At 42.7% G+C, this 22,095-nt stretch overlaps 2 protein-coding genes across 6 annotated transcripts in view; one reads left to right on the top strand and one right to left on the bottom strand.

The window, feature by feature from the left end:
* The window catches only part of GTPBP6 (GTP binding protein 6 (putative)), an 11,220-nt gene extending 7,980 nt beyond the window's left edge, over positions 1 to 3,240 (top strand). Inside the window, exons 8-10 of the mRNA XM_075094243.1 lie at positions 417 to 565; positions 876 to 1,028; positions 1,497 to 3,240. Coding sequence (XP_074950344.1) covers positions 417 to 565; positions 876 to 1,028; positions 1,497 to 1,638 — 444 coding nt within the window. The 3' untranslated portion in view covers positions 1,639 to 3,240. The remainder of the gene's footprint in view (positions 1 to 416; positions 566 to 875; positions 1,029 to 1,496) is intronic.
* On the bottom strand, positions 2,409 to 22,095 carry PLCXD1 (phosphatidylinositol specific phospholipase C X domain containing 1). 5 transcript variants are annotated; one of them, XM_075094255.1, is made up of 7 exons: positions 21,778 to 22,095; positions 16,962 to 17,104; positions 13,404 to 13,540; positions 9,983 to 10,111; positions 8,899 to 9,054; positions 5,253 to 5,436; positions 2,409 to 4,273 (listed from the first exon to the last, which is right to left on the bottom strand). In XM_075094255.1, the coding sequence occupies exons 1-7, from the start codon at positions 21,858 to 21,860 to the stop codon at positions 3,972 to 3,974; spliced, it is 1,134 nt and encodes a 377-aa protein (XP_074950356.1). In that variant the 5' UTR covers positions 21,861 to 22,095; the 3' UTR covers positions 2,409 to 3,971. The 5 variants fall into 5 exon arrangements, with proteins under 5 accessions (XP_074950356.1, XP_074950366.1, XP_074950376.1 ...); XM_075094265.1 differs by lacking the exon at positions 21,778 to 22,095 and adding an exon at positions 21,295 to 21,487; XM_075094295.1 differs by lacking the exon at positions 21,778 to 22,095 and adding an exon at positions 20,352 to 20,431 and having other exon boundaries at positions 2,415 to 4,273.

The raw sequence follows: 22,095 nt of genomic DNA, 5'->3' as shown, positions 1-22,095 counted from the left end.
TTTTCAGCCATTATGTTTCTAAAACTTTTTTTGAGTTCACTTTCTCTAGCATTTTTGAAGCCTTATTGTTACACATTTTGGTATTGAAAAATCCCATCAGTTATTATTTGAAATCTGAATTCTGTAACTAGCTTGATTGACAGAGTTAATTTCAGGGTTGTTGGAGGCAATTCCTATTCACTGTGAAGTGAAAGACTAAGCCACACAGGTTTTCTTCCGTCATGATACAAAGACCAGTACTGGTTTAATACTGTTTTCGTAGTTCATTTTACAGTGTTAACCCGCCAGTGTATTATTATCTAAAGGACAGGAAAGTATCTTCTATGAATTAGCAATGAAAAAATAGTATAATATCTCTACAACATGGTCACTGGTGTGTTTCATTAGTAACTGTCTTGTGTATTGATGCTTGCTAGGATCTGATAGTTCATGTGAGAGATATTACTCATCCAGAAACCGTCCTCCAGAAAGCAACTGTTCTGTCAGTTCTGAAGAATCTTAATCTTCCCAGCCATTTATTGGACTCAATGGTAGAAGTTCATAACAAAGTGGATTTGATAGAAAGGTAAGCAGGAGATGCTAAGTGTACTTAAATGTTTCTTATAGTCTGGAAGCTTTTGAACTCTTAGTCCAGAAAAGAGCTCCCACACCTCTGAATACATTTAGTAGTGTTTCTCAATCTTTTACATATGTAACTATGGTCTTAAAAATAATTCATTAACTCTTGATTACAAAAGAAATCACTTGAGTCATACAAGAAGTGGCCTCTGTAGGAAGCTGCCAGTGTAAAGTAACACAGTTAAATTGCCCACGCTTGGAATATTTTCACGACCTAACCTTCATGAGCAAATGTGCTAGCAATTGTTATCTTTCAGGTATAAACCCACTGAAGAAAATGCTTTAGCCATTTCTGCTCTGCATGGGCATGGCTTAGAAAAGCTGAAAGAAGAAATAGAGAAAAAAATTTTGACAGCAACAGGGAAGAAGATTCTGACAGTTAACATCAGCTTAGAGGGACCTCAGCTAAGGTAAATAACTCTGAATTGTAAGAAGGACTCAGAGAAATATTAAACTCTTAGTCTTGCGTGTCTTAAAATCTCCAAATCATCATACTGATTTTAATCTGCATTAAGAATTACAGGGATAATTATCAAAGTTCTCTGACCTGTTGAGAAAAAATATCCCTGTTAGATACCCTGGAGACTGCGTCTGAAAGAGCCCTTCACAGAGTTCCATGTGTTAGTACAGTAAAACATACTTCCTGAAAGACGATGCCACTGGTCCTGGAGCCAGTTTTCTGATAAAACCACAAATCTGAAAGACTTATGAAAACACTGTACCCTCCTTCCAAACAGCAAGTAGCAAATGAAAAGTTAAGTACTTAATCTTTTAAAGTGTTAAACTACCTAGGTTGGAACATGTTGACCTAAAACAAAGATCACATTTTATGCAGTGTGTCATAACTTTAAGATGCTAATACGCTTTTACTTCTACAGTTGGCTTTATAAAGAAGCAACAGTTCAGGAAGTAGAAGTCATGCCTGAAGATGGCACAGCTAGAGTGAAGGTGATAATCGGCAGTTCTGCTTTTGGCAAATACAGAAGCCTCTTTCCTAACAGTAAGATTTTGTTGCCATGAAACTGCATCCTTCTCTAGGAAAAGAAACTGCTCGCATTAAGAGGATGTGAAATGAAGTTAAGGACCTGGTATCCTGGGTGTTGAAGAGTGTGTTTCTTCCCCAGTTGATGTTTTTGGCACACTTTAGAAATGGACACTGTTTCAGAAAACATCTGGAAACAAGAGCTTCGAGCTTCATTCTGTCAGCAAGTGCAAGGACAGCACTAAATTTTAACATTAAAACAGTTGTTGGCTATAAGCTGTGGATCCTAAACACGTGGAAATCACTGGATGGCATCTGAATTAACCTTCAGGAAAGTACCAAGTTTCTTACATAAATGAAGATTTTTGTTATTTTTTAGAATAGAATAATAATTAAGGTCCTTGGAAAATGAAAGTTCGGGAGCAACACATTGTTGGCTTGTGTATACAGAACACAGATAGGTTCATGCATTCTGCTTCAATACATTTTTAAGTAAAATAACTGCCGTGTCTTACTGCACTGGAAAAAAACCCCATAGATTTGTATGTTTAAAGTAATAAATAAAGGTAACTCTATGGGTAAAAGATGCTCACAGCTTTCTTGCCTACATTAATTTGTCCCCAGTACCTATTACTACACCAGTTTTTAAAGAGAAAACATGTAATGTATGGCAAATGTGGATTTTGTGTGAAATTATTTCACAAAGGAAAAAAAACCCGAAACCTGATCCATTACCTGAGTTATAAATTACTACTGGGAACCAATAAACCAATCAGTATCACAGAAAGTAGAAGCAAAACTATTTCAGTCCATATTACACAAAGAGATCAAGTTTTATTAGAGCAACAAGACCCTTGAGGGTACAAAAGATACGCAGAAAAACATTCTGAGTGTGTAACATAACACTTCATGCAGGTAGTGACTAAAAAAATAATCAAACTGAGTGACTGCTCAGTACGAAGTACAGAGGTAAGAACAAGGACAAAAAGCACTGTAAAGAAGCATTTAGAAAGTCTTTTTTATAAATTGAATGTTTGGGGCTTTTACGCCTGTTTTCTGCAACTGCAAGAGCTTGCATGAGGAGGTAGCATCTTAGCTTTCACACTGAGAAGTCTAGGGTGAGTGTGATCTGATGTCAAGTAGCAGTCCATTTCAAACTTCTGCAAATACCTACTGCAAACGTGACATCCTGCCAGCCATTTGAACCCAGCTTTTGCATATAAAGTGCGTCTAAAAAGTGAGGTATATTGATAAAGCTGCATAGTGAACTTTATACAATGCCTATTTTTGTTTTAGTCCTGATGCTTGCCATTTCTTTTACCTTCACGATCATCTGTTATTGCACAGTTCATTTGAAAAAATAGGAAAATAGGATTAATATGCAATGGCAAACAACCTAAAACCGTTAGCTTTTACATAAGCAAAAAATACTTATTGAGAGAAAAAACAGCTATAGAGCTACTAAAATAAGAAAATAAAAGACCGGTTGTGAAACCCCACATGAGCATGACAGGAGCAAAGCATCTGTATGTTTAGAGCACTTTGAGTTTAGAGAAGGGATTTGTTTCTTTTGTATTTATTTTCAGTGTAAAGCATATTTTGGCAACACCTAATAAAACAATTTCATTACAAAGACAAAACTGTCTGGGGCCTAGTTTTGGTGTCTTCATCACTGCAGAACTGGCATGAGTCATGAAAATAATTGTTCAGATACACATACCTCTAACAATTCCGAAAGAATTTTGTGACTGCCGTGTTGGTAGAGTGGCTCACAACTGATACGCAGCCCACAACAACAATACAGCTGCTTCTAGATCGCTGATGTTAATGATGTGTTGGTGTATATATAAAAATCATGTGAAATACAATTGTCCATACAGTATCTTTGATATATCAGAGTATTTTTAAACTGTTCCTTATTTAACACAAACTATGCAAACAGTTTCACAGTGATATAAAACACTGAGAATTGTGGTTGCAAGTAGTCCAGAATATCTTTACAATTATAAGTAAAATCTTATCACAAAGTAATTCGTGCAACTACTGACACATTTCTCCTTACTCATATTTAAGATAAAATAGGATTACTTGTTCTTGTGACTTTCCAGGTTGCCAACTGCTGCAGGATCTAAGCACCTCCAAGTAAATTATACCATCGTGCTCTAGAGACTTCAGCCAGGTCTGCCTGCCCTCCTTTCTGTGAAAAGGCCTTGAAACTCTGGTGATGTTGAGAGCACTTTTCTGTGGTTGGTTGTTTTTTTTGTTTTGTTTTTTAACTGAGTCTTTAAAACATCCCTGGTTTAAGTTAACTGGACCTTTATGGGATCCAGGATGTTTAAACCAGGACACATTAAATGCAGACAGCGCCTTTTCAGCTTTCCACAGAAGCTGAGAATGAAATGCTATTTGTTCCAGCACCTTTACTTTGACACGGTAACGGAGGATTAATTTTTGTGTTAAGGTCTATCACGTCTTTGACAAAATCATCGTTTTGTATGAAGTCTCCAGCAATGATGTTAATACATTCTTTATTTGGTCCCGGATACTGCTTCTTTATCCAGATTTTCAAGCATGGAAGACTCCGGAGTGTCATTTTCTTCAACGATCCAAATGGGTGTACGAGAATATACCTTAAATTTTCAGTCAGGTTAATCCCTGCTACAAAAAATTTTTCTGAAACAAAAATCAGAAGGTGACACATTAAATATTCCTTTGAGGAGAACAGAAACGGCTCAGCATTGCATTAACTCCAGATATCCTCTGGGAATCATTAAAATGCTAACTTTACAGTCTTTCTGTATCATTTCATATCCCTAGAACTGTTCAGTAGGCTGTCTCCCCTTGTTGCAACTGCGTGCTGGAGTAAATAGTTACTGAACCAGGCTCAGTTATTGAACCGTTGCAGTTTAGCTAAATTTATCTAAATTATTCTTTGCAGACTAAAGGTTCTCCACAGACTAGTCCTCCTTTGTAAATTGTTTGTTTCTGTCAGGGTTGCTTCCAAATGCGTAGCCTTCCCCCATGACAGGCAGGAACGCAGGGTGCCCCTATGCGAGCGGTTTCCTTTGGCTGGGAGAGGTGTGCTTTTGAAGCAATTTTCCCCTTCGTCACCTCATGCATGCACCTCACAGAGCTGCGTCAGAGGTTAGGAACTGAATTTCTTTCAGCTCAGACTACACCAGCATGCTTGAGTGCTGCTATTTCCTGATGTAGCTACAGCCTTCACGCGCTGGCCTTGTAGGGGTTTCCTTTCACAAGAAGGCTAGCAGAATGCATTTCCCTCTGCAGCAGCGCTGCCTAAAGCAGCAAGCACTGGGTTGAGGATTCAGTCTCCTACCCATGCGGCAGGCGTGAAAGCACCAGCAAGCCGGTCTGTGCTGAGGGATTCTTTTCCACGGCATCACGCCAGTGAAGCAGCTGCCACAATTTATATCATCTGTGCATGTATATACACTGATGCATGCATTTGCCCCAAAGATGACCGTTGCCCTCATCCATGGGCAGGCAGAGCACTCAGCAACACGGGCCTGTCGCATGCACAGAGCATGCACAACGTGGTTATATCCCGTAACGCTACAATGGCCCAACTTCCTATTTGTTTTGCGTTGCTGTACGTGCCCCTTGTTCCCTCCGAGCGACTCCCTGCGCCTACCTGGACGGCCCATCTGCTTCATGTGCTCTAAGTAATGGATAAGAGCACGAGTTGCAGTTTTGTTTCCCCACCAGTATGGGATCGCAGGCCACAGCTCACAGTGCTCTACCACCTCTGCGTCCTCTTCGTACGAGACTATAAGCTGATGGCCGCGCTGCCACAAGGTCCGCAGCGTTGGCACCACCTAAGAGGAAGCGTGACCAGGTTGAAGTCAACAAGAGAGCAGTGTTCCCAAAGTTCAAATACTGACGTGTGGCATTGCCTTGGTAAAGAGGCACAGATGCAGTTCAAATAAAGCTTTTAAGCGTGCAGCCCAATAGGTCGTTGGCTGGGTTACAAGCTGCAGGGGCAATAGGAGCCTGGGAACTTTAGCAGATTCCTCCTTTCCTCAAACAATTCAACTATGGTAAAGTACATAAAGTACACAGGCCTTACACCTGTGTAGCACAAAATCATCCCCATGTCAGCCCTCGTGCACATGCCCCTGCTGAAAATCTGTTGGGAGAGGAAGACGCAGGCCATTTGGTGAAAGGAAGTAGGAGGGGGGCAAAGCCCTACACCCAGCTGTAGGAATACAGAAACAGACAAGCAGAAATAATTTTAGCAAATGCACCACTTCAATCCGAATCTGTCACTGTAGCCATCAAAATCGAACAGCTTAAGACTTGGTAAGGCTAAACGTAAGTCTTCAAGAGAGATGTTAATTCTGATTTCTCTCAGTGGAAAGTTTCTGAAATTCGGGTGCCCCAGATGTTTTGAATTGAGAGAGGGAGAAACTGGTGTCAGAAACTTCTTGGACAGACAGATGGGCTGAAACAGATCTGTAAAATTTAAGTGTTTCAATATGAAATTACATTTTCAAATCCTCAAAAGTTACTATCAGATAGAATCGAGGCCCTCTGACTAGTTTTATTCGCAAAAACAATGTATTTAACAGGTATTGGTTTTTTAAGGATGTTGTGGTTAAAAGCTATGTCTGTTGCTTGTGAAAAGGAAATGGTGGCTTTTTGATATTCCAGTTAACTTATTAATTACAATAAAAGCGAAAGGCAGTTGAAAATGTTTTATGTAAATCTTTGAAGAGAGCCCAGGGTTGAATGAACATGGGAATCCCTCTTACTTCATCCAAGAAAGAGAGAGCGCAAGCCCCAATTAGGTCAGAAAATACTGCAAAATTAAGACACAAGCTACTCAAACTACAAAAATCTGTGTCTGACAGAAGCCTTTGCTTTACTCCAGCTGCCTTTCTGAAGTTGAAACCTCTTAGGGGGAAAAAAAAAAGTGTGGGATAATAGCCAAGAAAAAAGCTATCAGAAATGTGTACATGAGCACAGGTGCTTATTTTGCAAACAAAACAGAAGTGAAACTGTAGATGTCTAACAAGGGATTTTTAAACCCTAGTAATCCAGATCAAAGGAATATACCCTGAATAGTTAAGGCAATTAAAATTTTACACGCAATGTAATGTTGTCATGCTGCGGCCTGTGCCAGTACTACATACAGACCTCTGCTTAGCAGCTGCTTCATAAATACTTTGATGCTTACTTTTCTACAACAGAGTTGCAGTCTTGAGAGACAGTAGACACCAGATTATAGCAGAATAAGTGAGCAAGCACTTTGTTATTTGATATTAAATCTAAATCTGTGAGCCTGAAAACCCCCAGATCTACCTAACCTGCAAGAGTATCACTTGCAAAAATGCTGAGATCCATTGTGGTGGTCACAGACCCCAGAGAAATACAGTCTTTCTGCTTGAGGACACAACTCGGAAATATTCTTCTTTCTTCAGTCAGGTCATCTCAAACCGTTCATCACGTTTGTTCAACAAACTATCATCAGCAGCTTGCCCCTTTTGCAATTAATAACTTTTTTCTTTTTAAGAGCTGGCCACGAGTCTGAAAGTAAATTTCACCATCATCTCCAGTATTGCTCTGCTCATCCACGACTTATGCACTCGAGTTATTTGGGGAAACAATAAAACAGTGTCACCCATGTCTCTAGTTATTCAGCTGAGGCCTGAATATTCAGAATCCCCTAGTTTTGCTGAGAATTGTTCTATTTTAACTCTGCTGTACAAAATGCTTTGAAATGGTAATACTCACCCTGTTACTGATACACCAGCTTCAAAGGCTGAATTCAAATCGCAAACAGGGTCATCATTATCCTGTACCCCTCACATCTCCAGAGAAAACCCTCTGTTCCTGTGCATCTTTGAAATGTTAATTGTTTAACTACTAAAAGCTCCCACACCTCATAAAAAAAGAGGAAGCTAAAAATCTCAACTTCTAAAATTTAGCAATCAAATATTTTCTAATTATTTAAATTAAGGCTTTTCTGGAGGTTTGGGTGACTGAAAGCGTATTAGACTGGTTGGAAGGTCAGCTCCAGCTCACATCCAGGAAAGAAAGTCAGTGCCACCAGAAATGCACTGAGGGCAGCGATGCTATTAAAAGGGACCTCAACAGACTGGAGGCATGGGCTGACAGAAACCTCGTGAAGCTCAACAAAGGCAAGCACAAAGTCCTGAATGGACTAACCCCATGGATCAGGACAGGCTGGGGGCAGCTGGCTAGAAAGCTACTTTGCAGAAAAGGACCTGGTGGTCGCAGTGGACACCAAGCTGAACATAAGCCAGCAGTGCGCCCACGTGGCAAAGGCCAACTGCAATCTGGGCTGTATTAGTAAAGGCACAGACAGCAAGTCAAAAGAAGGGGTTCTTCCCTTCTATTCAGCAGTTGTGGGCCTGCACCTCAAGTACTGTCTCCAGCTGAGGCTTCCCCAGTAAAAAAACAGTCACTGACTTTTTTTGTGCTGGAGTGAGTCCAGACACATGCAACCAAAGCAAGGAGAGGCTGGAGCATGACACGCAAGGATGGGCTGAGAGAGCTGGGTCTGTTCAGCATGCAGAAGACAAGACTATGGACAGGTCTTACTGCTGTCTACAAATACCAAACAGGCAGATGTGGAGAAGACTCCTCAGATATGTATAGCAAAAGGATGAAAGTCAGAAGACACAAGTTAGAGCAAGAGAGATTCTGATCAGATAGGTAAGGAAAACGTTTACTGTGAGAGTGGTCAAATGTTGGACCAGGCCACATAGAAGGGTTGTGGAATCACCATCCCTGGAGATAGTCAAGAATGGACAGGACACAGCCCAATGTAACTTTGAAGTTGGTTCTGCTTTGCATGGTGGGGTTGGACCAGATGACCTCCAGAGGTCACTTCCAACCTAAACTATTATAAATAGCATAAAAATTTATTTATAATTTTTGCTGTGAAAAGGCAGAAAATGGATTATTTAAATTCTATAAAAATAGTATGGACTATATTTATAACAAACACAAGAACCCTTTTTTTTTTTTTTAATCAAAACTCAGACAGGACAGTAGATGACAGTTATATCCCTACCGTTGTCCCACAACTCAACAGACATGACAAATTTAATTCCCTCCCACACACTGCGGAATGTAAGTTTGCTTTATGTCCTCAATTTTATTAGGCAAAGGCCTATCTCTGGTGCAGTAAATGTTACTTTTCCTAGGTTAACAATACAGTGCAAGTAGAATATAACTAAAGATTTGGAATGAAAGATCTCACCATACTATATCATTCTTAAAAAACTAGAAAAAAAAGATATCATACTTACATTTCTGGGACACAGTTTACACTGGAAAATCTCTTTTATACAGGCAATAAGGTGACAGTGAAGTTTCTTGGTTAATCCATCAAAATTCCTGCAGGCTAAGATAACAACCTCCTGAGGATGAGTTTCCAACCACCTTAACACTTCCCACAGAATATCCTAGAAAAGAGAGTCGCAGCAACTTAGAAAATCATCTATGCTATGCAGGGGAAAGGACATAAAACAAACAAAGCATTGATGGTGAGGGAGACTCGCAATCACAATAATGAAAATCAGTGTAGGTTTCTGGAGGGTGGCCATCTAACCGCCCACAGGGTGGTCCAGAGAGATGGACCCCAGGAAAAACTTCTTTCTGCAGGTCTGTGCTGGTTTGCTCTGGGTATGCGTCTAGCACACTACACTTAACAGCTTTGTATTTTGATAATATCCATGAATCTCCTACTGCCTAGAAGCAGGTTAGCAGTAAACCATCTCCCCAGGCTTCTTTAAGGACAAACAGTGCATTAGTGGCAAACTGAAAAACGGGAAAGTTCTGCACTTGCCTAAACATAACAGGACCCATTTTCCCCATTTGTTATGGGCAATGACAATTTCTTGAAGACCTCGTATAATTAGCGGGGTAGTCAGGCACTACATCTGTTTATGTGAGCAAGCCAGTCACCGTGAAATCTCAACACGTGAAGAGTTCAGGCTCACGAGCATGAAACTGAAATTTAGCCAGTTCGTCTACAAATGAAAAGCTGGGTTAACTGGCTATGCGTGGCTGTACAGGTCACTGCAAATGGAAAGAAGATGTAAACTACTCCACAGTGATAGAGCACATGCAAAGAAAAATTATAGTAGTTTATTCACAGCATCTGACAGTAATTTGATCATGGGATCCAGACTTGAGTCTGTCTGACTGTCTCGCTTGCAGTTGCTAAAACTAACTTCTATCCCTGCTGATTTTCTCTAGTTTGAAGTCCTCACATTAGGAAAACAAATAACCTACTGAGAAAACCTTGGGCCAGCATCTTCAGATTATGATGGCTTTTAAATAAAAGAAACGTCACTGTTTTTATAGCCATCCCAAAGGTAAGGACAGTACCTGTACAGTAACAGTTGTGTAAACCATATGCACAAAGTACAAATTCATGGACGGATCATTAGCTTTGTGGGCAATCCTGAAATCCAGATATCTAACTCCGGCCTCAAGTTGCTCCACTACTGTCAGTACCTGAAAGGGGAAACAGAAGACAAAGGTCCTGAGAGCTTGGATGAGATTTGTTTCTTTAGTTTAGAAAGCTGAAAAAGGTGTGTGAAGTTAGCCTTATGATACTTTTCACAGGTCTTTCATCTTTAAAAATGGCACTATATGGCACCAAGTTGCAACTTTGAAGTATTTTACTGTCTGTCAAGAAGGATCCCAATTTCCCCATGGCATATACTGCAGGTGCAGATTAGATTAGTTTCAGACGTCTTCCCTTGTTGGGTTCTGAAAGTTAAAGATCCATTAGCCTGTGCCTAAATACATGATCGTTCTTCACAAGACTATTCGTATGAACAAAAATTGCAGGATCAGCACCTTAGAAATGCTGTATTTATTTTATTAGATCAAAGAATTTACCACGGTTGTCTCTGTGGAGCTCACTCATCCTCAACAAAAGGAAAAACAAAAATAGAAAAAAGTACTGGCTATTGTTCTTTTTCATGATAAAGTATCTTTAAAAGTTTGAATTAACCTGTAGAAGTCCTACAAAACAGATATCCTCCTCTATTTCCACTTCCCTCAGACCTCTTCTACTGGATTTAAGGGCTGAATGGAATAGGTGACAAAGCTGAGTTTCTGGGGCAATAAGTCCCAGATGATATGTCTCTCATCTATATCAAGGCTCTCGTTGCATAAGAAAAGAGAAGCAATTTATTTAAATACATTTAAACACTAATTTGCCTCAGTGCCACCTGCTACAGACAACACTTTTAGGTTTCAGAAAGCTTACACTGTACTGATGTAGGGCAGAAAGGATTCAAAAAACCTAAATAAATACAAGGCATTGCACCCGACTGACCACATTTGTAGCTTTAAGGCTGAGACAGAGCTTGAGACACATGGCAGGATGCTCACCCTGCCTAGCTTTGACCATCTGACTTTCTGTTCTTAGGATGGCAATTTAACCTCCCCAGGCTGTGCCTGAGCTGCAGGGCTGGGGAGCAGCCCAGCCCCGCATGCCCCGGGGTGCGGGTGGTGTGGTGCCTCGGGCCAGCAGCTCCCTCTGTGCTTGCTTGGTCTTCGCCAGGCTGAAGCAGCTGAAGGAGTGGTCCGTGCCCAAGTCCCACCTTTACTTGGAGCATGGTGGAGATGGGAATGTGTATGGCTGTAAGTCATATATAACCTTTGTGGCCAAAAGACCACCAGATGAAATAGCTGCTCTGAACTGCCCTTTGGATGAATTAATTTCTTTCTGTTGACTGCATGGGAAAACTAGACAGATTAGACTAACTAGTCAGCTCAGTTTGGGTATTGAAATAGATAGCGGGAACATTGCCCCTCCAAGGGCAAAACGTAAGTCTTGGGGAGCAATGCTGGTCAGTGCTGCAATCTCACACCAGACATCCAGGGCATGAGTGGAAGTTACACACCTGACATCAGCCATTGCGCAGGAAAGATTTAGGCCTCTAGACTGACACCAATTACAGCCAGGGCTCAAGCCAGGCACCACCTCCTAGGCACCGGGCCATCCAGGAACCTGTGGGTCCTACCATCGGTAGGGATCCCTGATATCTGTTCTGGATACCAATGAGCAGAGTAACCTCCTGACAAAGATAACTCGAGCACCACAGAGCTAAGAAGGGGCAGGATTGCAGCTGTGCCTCTTTTCCATCAGTGCCGGGCCACTCCTGCCCAGCATGCTGGGTTCGGACCAGAAAACTAATATAAAGATGTAAGGAGCTTATTTGTCACCAACAGGGTCACTTCACTGGCCAGCAACCCACAAGTTAGGGGTATCTAATTCTTTCATTGGCTTAAGTCCCAAAGCAAAAAGCAGCTCAAGACAAGGCACTGTGCTAAGCAAGTGCCTTTCCACATCAACTCATCACTTCCATTACATATTCGATATCTGGTAGTGCCTAAGATTCCAGTTTGCCAGGGCTGCTCACACAACAAAGGAAGCCTAGGCATATTTATTGCCATTTATCAATTATTCAGTTTTAATTCCCTAATAATTAACCACTTCTTCGATAAGAACAGAAGTAGAAAGGCTTTTGGTACCTCTTGATGCCAGGAAAGACTGTTCTTTAGAGAAATTTTCAAAAGCTCTAGCTTAAATCATGATCCCCAATTTTGTCTTGAGCGTACGGTTGTGAGGAACAAAGAGATAACTACTAGCTTAATATTTAGGCATTTAAAAAAATTAACTAAACCTTATGCGAGGGACCACACCTTCGTACTCTTAATCATTACGGAAAAAAAAAATTCCCTTCAACAAGATTTTTGTCTCTGCTGCTGGGTGAAACACGCAGTATAGATGGGGAAAACAACTGACACCTCACAACAGTGAGAGTAAAACTGGCAAGCATTACCTTCTGAGCAAAGTGCAAGAGAAAAACCTCTTTTGATTATAGTAATATTAAATGTTATTTATAACAATAAACATGTGAAAAAGAGGATGAGTTTCTAGTACCAAGTGGTCAGCTTTAAGCAACATCTTTGTCTATGTATCATCGCTGCCTCACTTACATGTGTTTTCCCCACAAAAAAAAGATCCGGTATCTATGGCACCTATATCATACCCCAGTGTGCTAGTTTTGGAAGGGATAGAGTTAATTTACTTCACAGTAGCTCGTTCAGGGCTATATTTTGTTGTGTGCTGAAAACAGTGTTGGTAATATAGAGATGTTTTCATTATTGCTGAGCAGTGCTTACACAGAGCCAAGGCCTTTTCTGCCTCTCACCCCACCCCACCAGCGAGCAGGCTGGGGCTGCACAAGGAGTTGGGAGGGGGCACAGCTGGGACAGCTGACCCCAACTGACCAAAGGGACATTCCACACCATATGACATCATGCTCAGTACGTAAAGCTGGGAGAAGAAGAAGGAAGGGAGCGACGTTCGGAGGGATGATGTTTGTCTTCCCAAGTAACTGTTACATGTGATGGAGCCCTGCTTTCCTGGAGATGGCTGAACACCTGCCTGCCCGTGGGAAGTGGTGATTGAATTCCTTGTTTTGCTTTGCTTGTGTGTGGCTTTTGCTTTACCTATTAAACTGTCTTTATCTCAAACCATGGGTTTTCTCACTTTTACCCTTCTGACTCTCTTCCCCATCCCACCAGAGGGGAGTGAGCGAGCAGCTGGGTGGTGCTTAGTGGCCAGCTGGGGTTAAACCATGACACCCAAGCACGGTATCTCATGAAAGATTTCTGGGCAGCAGACTCTTCTTTCATTGCTCACAGGAGAGCATGACCACTCTCAACACTGCAGCACAAGCTTCAACTTTGCCCAGGCGTGACGAGAATGCTAGACAACAGTTACCTGTGTTGTAGACCACTTCATGATAATAGGGTGCACAATGCAGGGTATACATTTGTTTAAGAACTTCACCAGCTTGGATTCATTGCCACTAACAGCAGAGTTTTTATCCAAGCAGTAGGTCATAGTGTCATGACTTCCTGTAGAATACAAAAATAAATGTACAGAAAATGTCATTTCTTAACTGCTCAAGACCACAATACACGGTTACATTGTGTGCGCACACGTGACATGCCACCCCATTTCCAAATCACACGCCTATTTGTCTGACAGCCTATGTAGTTATGGCAAAAAGGTGGGCTTTTCTACAGAGATTGCTCACCTGACATTAATAAGCTTCGTGTGAAATCCTCATGAAGGGAAGGCATCAAGACTTTTCAATAAAGCAGCCCCCATCTAAACTACACATCATTGTTGTTTGCCTCAAACCACAATAAAATGGCCTGCTTCAAACAGCATCTTACACTGAAATAATTATCTTGATGTGAAAACCCACTTTTTCCAGGGAATAAATAGCTGAAGGCTGAATTTGTCTAGAATTCGTCCTGTTTTCAGAGCTGTCCAAATGCAGGATTTCATACTCCAATCCTGTCATCTCCGCACAGGGAAATATGACTGAAAGGAGAAATTAATATTTTTACACCTTTGACTGGACCAATTCCTAACTTGGCACTCTAAGCATTTATCTCTTAAATATTTGGCAAAAATATCCTCCCAAACTAAACATCCACATCACCTACAAAAACAAGGTAAGACATGGGCACTTTAAGGTTTCAGAGGCAAATCCAAGTCTAAGTTTACATGTGATAGATGAACAAGACCCACCTTTCATGGACTTCAAAAATTACCGGACTCCTTCCAGCACAGGGAATTGCACAGGGGCAGGCTAAGCATCAGGGCCAAGTACAGCCTGCCCAAATACTTGACTTCTTTGAAGTCTGAATAAACCTGACACGTCTTGCATCGTGTTTAGATGAAACTCTGTTGCAACTCACAGTTTCTTCAGGACAGGCAACCAGCAATTTTGCTAGCTTTTTTCTGTTCCATTATTTCTTCTAATTTTATAAAGCATCAATAAGAAAAGCTAACAACTCAGTGAAGCGACTTGCTGGGATCTCTACAGAGTATCTGCAAGGAATTTGCATATCATTTTGGGTTTTTTAAGTCTTCTGTTAAACAGATTGTTCACTGGTGCTAGGAACTGTGTTCTTGAATGGTCAGTCTTACTGGTGCCAATGGCAGTATTTCTAGTAGCCAAAGAAAAAGGACAAGATTGCATTTGAAATAAAGAAAATTATTTGAAACTGTCAATAATAGTTTAATGTCTCACTCATTTTTTTCACCTTTTAAAATCACATTTCTGTCCAGTTTTCTGCTTTAAAGACTCAAACCAAGCTCACGGCAGATGGAAGATCGATAATGAGGGCATGCAATCAAAGAAGTTTGTCTTACAAGATGTAAGACTCAAGCCATTAAATACCCATGGACCAAATCCAAGTCTGAGAAGTGAACAGGATTCCATCAATGGGCATTGCATCTATTGATGCCAATCAGCAAACGGATAGTAACCTTTCATTTAGCAGTCATCTTGCGACGTCAGTGAGTTACAGTAATGAAAGGAAGATGGGTATATCCGTGATGGAAAGATAGTGACATAGCACCAAATCAGGTAGCTTCAGAGATTAAAGCAACACTTCCTCAGAAGCACTGTGCTGAACCTGGTACAAACACAACCCTAATTACTGAAACTTGCCTCTGTCTCCTCATCATGCTTTCAGAATGCACTCTCTCATGATTCTTGCATGCCTTGTTGTCTTCTCTATCTGAGATAAGCTTCCGCTTCCAGACTGGGATTCTCCCAGTCATTGCTCCCTCTGAAAACCTGCCTGAGCTGTCTTGACCTGCTTTTGTTCTAACCTGGGCTAGACCAGTTTTGTAGGTCAGCTGGACAGCCACCAAAATCTTCCAAGCTAGTAGCCTGCAATGCTCTGTAAAAGTCCTCCAATGTTTGCTGAAATGGGCTCATCTTCAACTATTCTTTTCCTCATGCCTGTTCTCCATGCAGGCATATTCACAAGAACAACAAACATTCACAAGAATAACAAGATCACAGTTAAGAGAAGAGCCAGGAGTTCAAAGGCACGCATCAGCAGGTTTCCAGATTTCTACAGCATCCAAGAAACACCACTGTGAAAGCTTTTTAGAAACAACATCATTCCTTTTCCACCAAAAAATACCCACAGAGCATGCTACTCACTTTTTGAAGTATTTTTGCAAGAGAAACAAAAAAGAAAGAAAAAGGGGGGAAAAAAGAGAGGAGAATATTACCTTTTTTATTCTGTCATAAGGTAGATAATTATTTTCTTCTGCTGATGGTAAAATAAGAAATCTAGGTGTGTGGGTTTTTTTATAACATCTGTCCTGGGGTCCTTTTACATAGACATTATCCAAAACAGAGGTGTGTTTGTTTTGAAGTTAACATCAATTTGAATTACACAGCCAGGAAGTCACCATGAAACATATTTCTGAAATAAGTTAATGAAACTCCACACTCCATTAGCTCACAAAAGACAGGAAAAACAATCCACCATGGTTCACGGGTCCTCCCAGAGCTCCACCCATTGAAGACAAGACTCCTCACTGTCTCTAAATACATGTCTTTGCTAAGTTACCTATGATCCTGTAGCCTACCTAAAACATTCATCTACACCCTGTGCTGCTTTCCACCCAAACTACCTGTTGCATCTACAGGTGTGAGAGAAAACATGAGCTAGACTTTTCTTCAGTACTATTTTCATTGTGGAGGCAAAGGGAATCACTTAGGAGCTGACAGTCTTCCAGTGCTTCCCCACGTGCCAGTGCAAACAGGTGCTCCCATAACTTCTTTGGACAGAAGGAGAAAAAAAATCTATTCAAGGCAGCAGAGAGAAGCAGTAATATGACTACAGAAAGGCTAATGATACACAGGTCTGAATATAGTACCAATGAGGACACCAGCTATAGCGCAGCTGTATTTACCCATAATAGGATAAATCCAGTTTTTGTAAGCAGGGTCATGCAGAAAAGTCACATTCTACATTAATAAAAATATGTTAATTAAAAGTCTCCATCCTCCTTTTTTCATACCTTCACAGCATCTTTTAAACAGTACAAAGAAACAAATAATAATTAAAATGTTACTTCTTTCCTTTTGGATCCATTTTATTATGTAGGAAGTGACAAGAACAAATCAGGAAAATCTCACCATTGCCCAGATAAGCAAATGTTCAGATTATTAACACTGATCTGACAAGATGATGCACAAAGACTGCAAAAAGTCCCTCTTTCTTTCCTTCCTTCAAAATAAAAATCCCTTTCCCCCCTCCACTCCAAGAAACGCCAAACATCACAGACCGAGAGTATTCACATGCATGTACATGTCACACAAGCCCTCCCCCAAGCCCTTCTCCCACACACTGACCCAAATAATAAAGGTAGCCATCCTCAAATGGGGCAAACAGGATGTCCTAATGCTTAAATGACACACTAACAAAAGAGCGGAGAATGAAAATTAATCTTTACCTGGAAGTGCTAAGTTATAGAGTGGAATATCCCAGAGCTTCTCTGGTAATTGTGACATCCATTGACCGTTTTCATGGCACACGTGAACGGAGGTTTGCAAAGGGCCTTCCATTAGGGCCTGCTCCAGGACTTTATAGGGTGTTCTGGGAGGGAAAAATAAAAGAAAAATTCCATATACTGTGGTCAAATTAATGCCACAGCATCTGTGCAGAAAGGATTTATACCCTTCTCTCAAGTAGTTGCAGCAAAATGTTAAGAGCTTCCAAGCCACAACATACACTGCTTTTGATAGCATAGTCTCCCAGCACAATGCCAAGGGAGGGTTCCTGCTTCAGGCTTGTAAATTGACCAACTGAAAGAAGAAATAGAGCCAAGACAAATATGTTCAACTTCATTGGTATGGAGAAATGTCTACATCTACATTGGCTATTGCAACATCATGAGGAGAAACATACCTTCAGTGTGAAACAACATCCGTTCCCTGAGCCTTTGCAGCCCTGAGAGCATGGCAGCAGGACTGATGGCAGGGCCAAGACAGAGTGTGGGTCTGCAATCCTCAAGTCCCTGGAGAACAATTCCCTTGAAGCATCAATTTAGCCGTCACAACAATGCATCTATGAAAAGCTTTGACAAAGATGTCAGGACATGGGATTTTCAGGTCATGCTGACTTCTGGGGTCAAAGAGGAAAACTTTAATCTTCTTATCCCATTTTGAAAAGACCTCTTGATGTCTGTTCTTATCACCCCTGCTGAGCCCATAATCACAAGTACTTCAGTTTGGCCAGAGCTTCCTGAAAACTACTCTGGAACTGTTCTTCTTGGACACAAGCCTCTCTGGGATCTTCTGCAAAATTTGCAATGGTCATGCAAGAGTGCCAGTGGATGAAACCCAGCTGAGAAATCATGGTCATCACCAGGGCCCACTAGAGTTACCCTGATCATTTTTCATTTTAAGTTCTCCTGGATGATGCAAAACATGAAGATGAGCTCTCCATGCCTTTTGTTTTGTTGTTTTGTTTTTTTTTTTTTCCCCTAGGATGTTCATGAAGTTCAGGTGGTGTTTCTGGGATGAAAGCCTTCCTTCTTCTCACTGTTTTCAAGGCTTTATCTATTTTTTCACAGCTGTGTAGTGGGACACTTTCTTTTAGATCATGGCACAGTGATGACCTATATTAGTATCACACCTTCCTTTTTAATCATTTAAAAAAACCAAACTGTCACTGTGAATGATTCCTTCTTGTCTGCTACAGCAATAGCAGTCAGATACGTATTTGTGCAGGTTTTGTGCTCTGTAGACATCCTCACTGGTCCCTTTTGCTGCATCTCAGCACATTCATTCCTGAGATTGCTTCTCCCCAAAGTATTCTTTGGGTTGCTTTTGGGAGGCTGTTGGTTTTGGCGGATTTACTGTTTATATGAAGAACATTTCTTTAAACATGGTGCAATAGTTTTGTGGGTTTTTTTGTCAGTCTCATAGGGTCATCTGAAAGGCAACTTTAGGAATTGCATTCCTAAGTTTTATGTCCATACTGCACATAACAGATACAATCTGCTTTTATATCTGCCAACGCATGTACCATCACTCTTCCAGCCTGCCTTGCTGTGCCTTCAGTGTGGCTTTGAATTGATCTCTCTGAGTATGGCCACCCCACTTAAGATAAGAACAAGACCGTGTCAGGTGAGGGAAATGCCCAGCCACCCCTGGCACGGTGAGAGGGGCTGCACATGTCCCATGTGTAACCTGGGGCTTTCCTCCTGGGGAAGAGCAGCTACCTCTTACGTTATCCATACACACAAGGCCATTGTATAAGCAAGAAAGAAGTGGTTTAAACCCTCTCTTGTTCCCTTTGTCTCCTTATTTAACAAAAAACCAAACGGGTATTTGATGGTTGTAGTGCAAAGTTGAGAGGAAAGATCCCATTAATTTGTTTAGAAAAAAAAGAAAAGGTGCAGATCTTCTTTGTACCAGTACTTAAGGAGTAGCTACAAAGAAAATGGAGACTCCCTTTTTACACGGAGTCACATGGAGAGGACAAGGGGGAATGGACACAAGTTGCTCTTGGGGAGATTCCGATTGGACACAAGAGGGAAATTTGTCACACTGAGGACAGGCACCATTGGAATAATCTCCCCAGGGAAGGGGTTGACTCGGCCACGTTGGACACCTTCAAGAGTCGTCTGGACAGGGTGCTGGGCCATCTTGTCTAGACTGTGCTCTTCCCAGAAAGTTTGGACTGGATGGTCCCTGAGGTCCTTTCCAACCTGTGATTCTGTGATTCTTGTCCTGCATAAGCAAATAGCCTCTATATGCCACATCTGGTATTCTTATTCTTGGAAAGAAGTTCAGATCTCAGGCAGATCAACTCATCCATCCTCTGGCTCTGCAATTTAACATGCCGAGCTTCTGCCTCCTGCAGACCCCTTGCTCAGACAACAGATGTCTGTGGCTAATCTTCTCCCCTTTTGCTGTGTTTCATGCTTCCTCAGACTGTACACCACTGCTCATCCAGGGCTTCTCTGCTCTAGTCTTTGTACCATGATGTAGCATCATGTACTTTGTACTCTGATGTAGCATCAGCATGGGCAGGGGTTGCAGATGCTTAAACCGACATTGCTATTTAGTAGTTGCAAAAGACTAGATAGTCCTTCTCCTTCCCCAGCTCTGAAGCTGACAGAAGCTGTGAGGATGCAACACCAGCATATGGCAGCACTTATTCAGGTCCTAGACCAGAAACCTAACTATTAACACTGCTTTTCCTCTTTTCCTTGGGATCCACAGCTCCCTTTCCAGAGCCTTTGGGGTTGTCTAATTCCCCAAAGCCACCCACACCCCCCAAGGGCAGGCATGCGGCCCCACAGTGAGCAGCAGGGACCTGTAAGCCTTGCCAGCCAGCCGCACCTCAGCCCAGCGCAAGCTCCTTCGCACCAACAGTGCTCCCAGGATGCGTCTGAGGGTACAGGTTTACCTGCTGCCACCCTCTCCTCCTGCCACATGCTCTCACCACCTCACTTGAGCTAACGTGGGCACAGTCTCACAGCTAACAGCAAAAAGCTGTTTTTTTGCCATGCTAGTCCCTTATACCAGTTCACCACCGAGTCGGGAGAGCCCAGCACTGGCCCACGCTGAGGAAGCCCCTGTGGAGGCAGCAAGCTGCGCAATCACTCAGCTTTGCTGGGCTGTACAACAGACACCTCATTGTTGCCTGGACGAAACTCACAGGCAGCAGCTTTTCAGCCTGGCACAAGCTGCATTTAATGCCCCAGTCTCTGCAGGACCAGGACATTTCACAAGGAGTGTCCTGCTGGGCCTGGGGAAAGCCAGCAGAGAGCAGAAACAGCAAGACTAAGCCACGCTATGGTCCTGCAAATGCAGACATGTCAGAGAGTCACATCTCATCCGCCTTCTCTTCTTCTTCCCACCTCCCTCCGCAACACCCTGAGGCTGGGGGTGGCAGCCACTGGTGACGCATGGCAGGAGCAGCAGCACCACCGCCATCTGCTGATCAGGTCCCATACAGAAGCAACTGGACCAGATTTTGGCCTGATGCCCTGCGCAGTGCAAGCCCTAGATGCTCACACCACCACCTCCAAACTCAGCTGCTCCCTTGGGTTTGAGATGTGGGGTATCCTTTAGGGAGAAACTGAGGCTTGCCTGGAGGAATGAAATTACAACCGTTAGCTACAGGCTCTCATGACTAAATCTGAAACTTCACAAAGAAGAGCTGTGTCTGTATTACCCCCTTCCGGATGGCCAAGTCCACCCTACACGCATTGTTGCCGTGATTAACTACACTCTCTCCACTTGCTCACACCTTATGCTTTCTGATCTGACCTCGGGCGGTGCGAGTGCAGGCAGCGACTATATTTTGAGGGCTCTACCAGGACACAAACAACAAACAAGAATAAAACATGCAAACGTGCAAAGCTGCTAGAGATCACCGTCCTCTAACCTTGGGACACCAAGAGCATCGGGTGGGATCTTGCCTGGATTGTGCCCAAAGCGTGCCTTGCACACACAGCCCTACTGGCCCAGAGCGCCGGGTGACGGCTAAACACCACGCAGTTCTGGGAGGGAGATATAATTAATGAATGTTTGATGATGACATAATCAAAACATTTGCTGCAGCCGACACAGAAGCTAACGAACGTCACGGGGATTACAGGGAACGCTGTGACGAGAAGGACCTGAACTGCCAGGGTGAGGAGCAAGCTGCCAGCCCCACCAGCTGGTGGGGCGATACCAGGGAAGGTCTTGGTGCCCCCCACCCCACGCCCAGCGGCCCAGAACGATGCCCCCACCCCCCTTTTTTTTTTTTTTAATTTATTTACTTACTCCGTTGAACGATTTTGTTTCCATCTCAGCTCTTCAGGAAGACTCGCACACCCCGGCTCCCCCAGCATGCTGCCCACGCCCAGGCGGGCGCTGCCTGCCTTGCCTTGCCTTGCCTTGCTTTGCCTTGCCCTGCCTTGCCTTGTCCTGCCTTGCCTTGCCTTGCCTTGCCTTGCCTTGCCTTGCCTTGCCCTGCCCGCCCTAGCTGGGTCAAGTGACCGCAGGTTTGAGGAAGGTGAAGGAGGTGCAAGAGGGATGAGGAAGAAGAGGGGGGGAGGTTCTGGTGGAGTGGAGCTGCCTGAGAGGCACAGGTGAGACGCTTAGCGGGCTGAAGGTGCATTGCTTCGGGAGGCGCCTGCAGGCAGGGGACAGGAGAAGAAATGCCGGGAGGACGCCAAGTAATAGCACGTAGGCATCATTCAACTGCATTTAAAATCTGTTAATTAAAAAAAAAAAAAAAGAAGCTTTATAGATATACATTAGTACCTTAATTGCCTTTGTCCAGCGGAGTTTCTGTTTCTTCGGTTCGCAGAGCTAATGCACAATTCTCTAATTCTTACCCTCCTCATTTGCTTCTACAGCTCCTCATCTGTGGTGAAATTCACTCATATTTATTATGGCACCTCGCAGAAATCTAGGCAAGCTCCTCAAAAAACTTAACTGCGTAAGGAGGCAGGAGGTAAATGAGTGAGGGAATGGCATGCGGGGGCAACCATGCAAATCCTCGGTGCAATTTTGGAAGCAGGGTGCCTTCTCAGCCTTCCCAGAGGCTCTCTGGTGTGGTGGAGGAAGTTCCCTGAGTCT

The sequence above is a fragment of the Phalacrocorax aristotelis genome, chromosome 1 (assembly GCF_949628215.1).
Source record: "Phalacrocorax aristotelis chromosome 1, bGulAri2.1, whole genome shotgun sequence".
Classification (NCBI taxonomy): Eukaryota; Metazoa; Chordata; class Aves; order Suliformes; family Phalacrocoracidae; genus Phalacrocorax; species Phalacrocorax aristotelis.
This window is presented reverse-complemented; position numbering and strand designations above follow the sequence as displayed.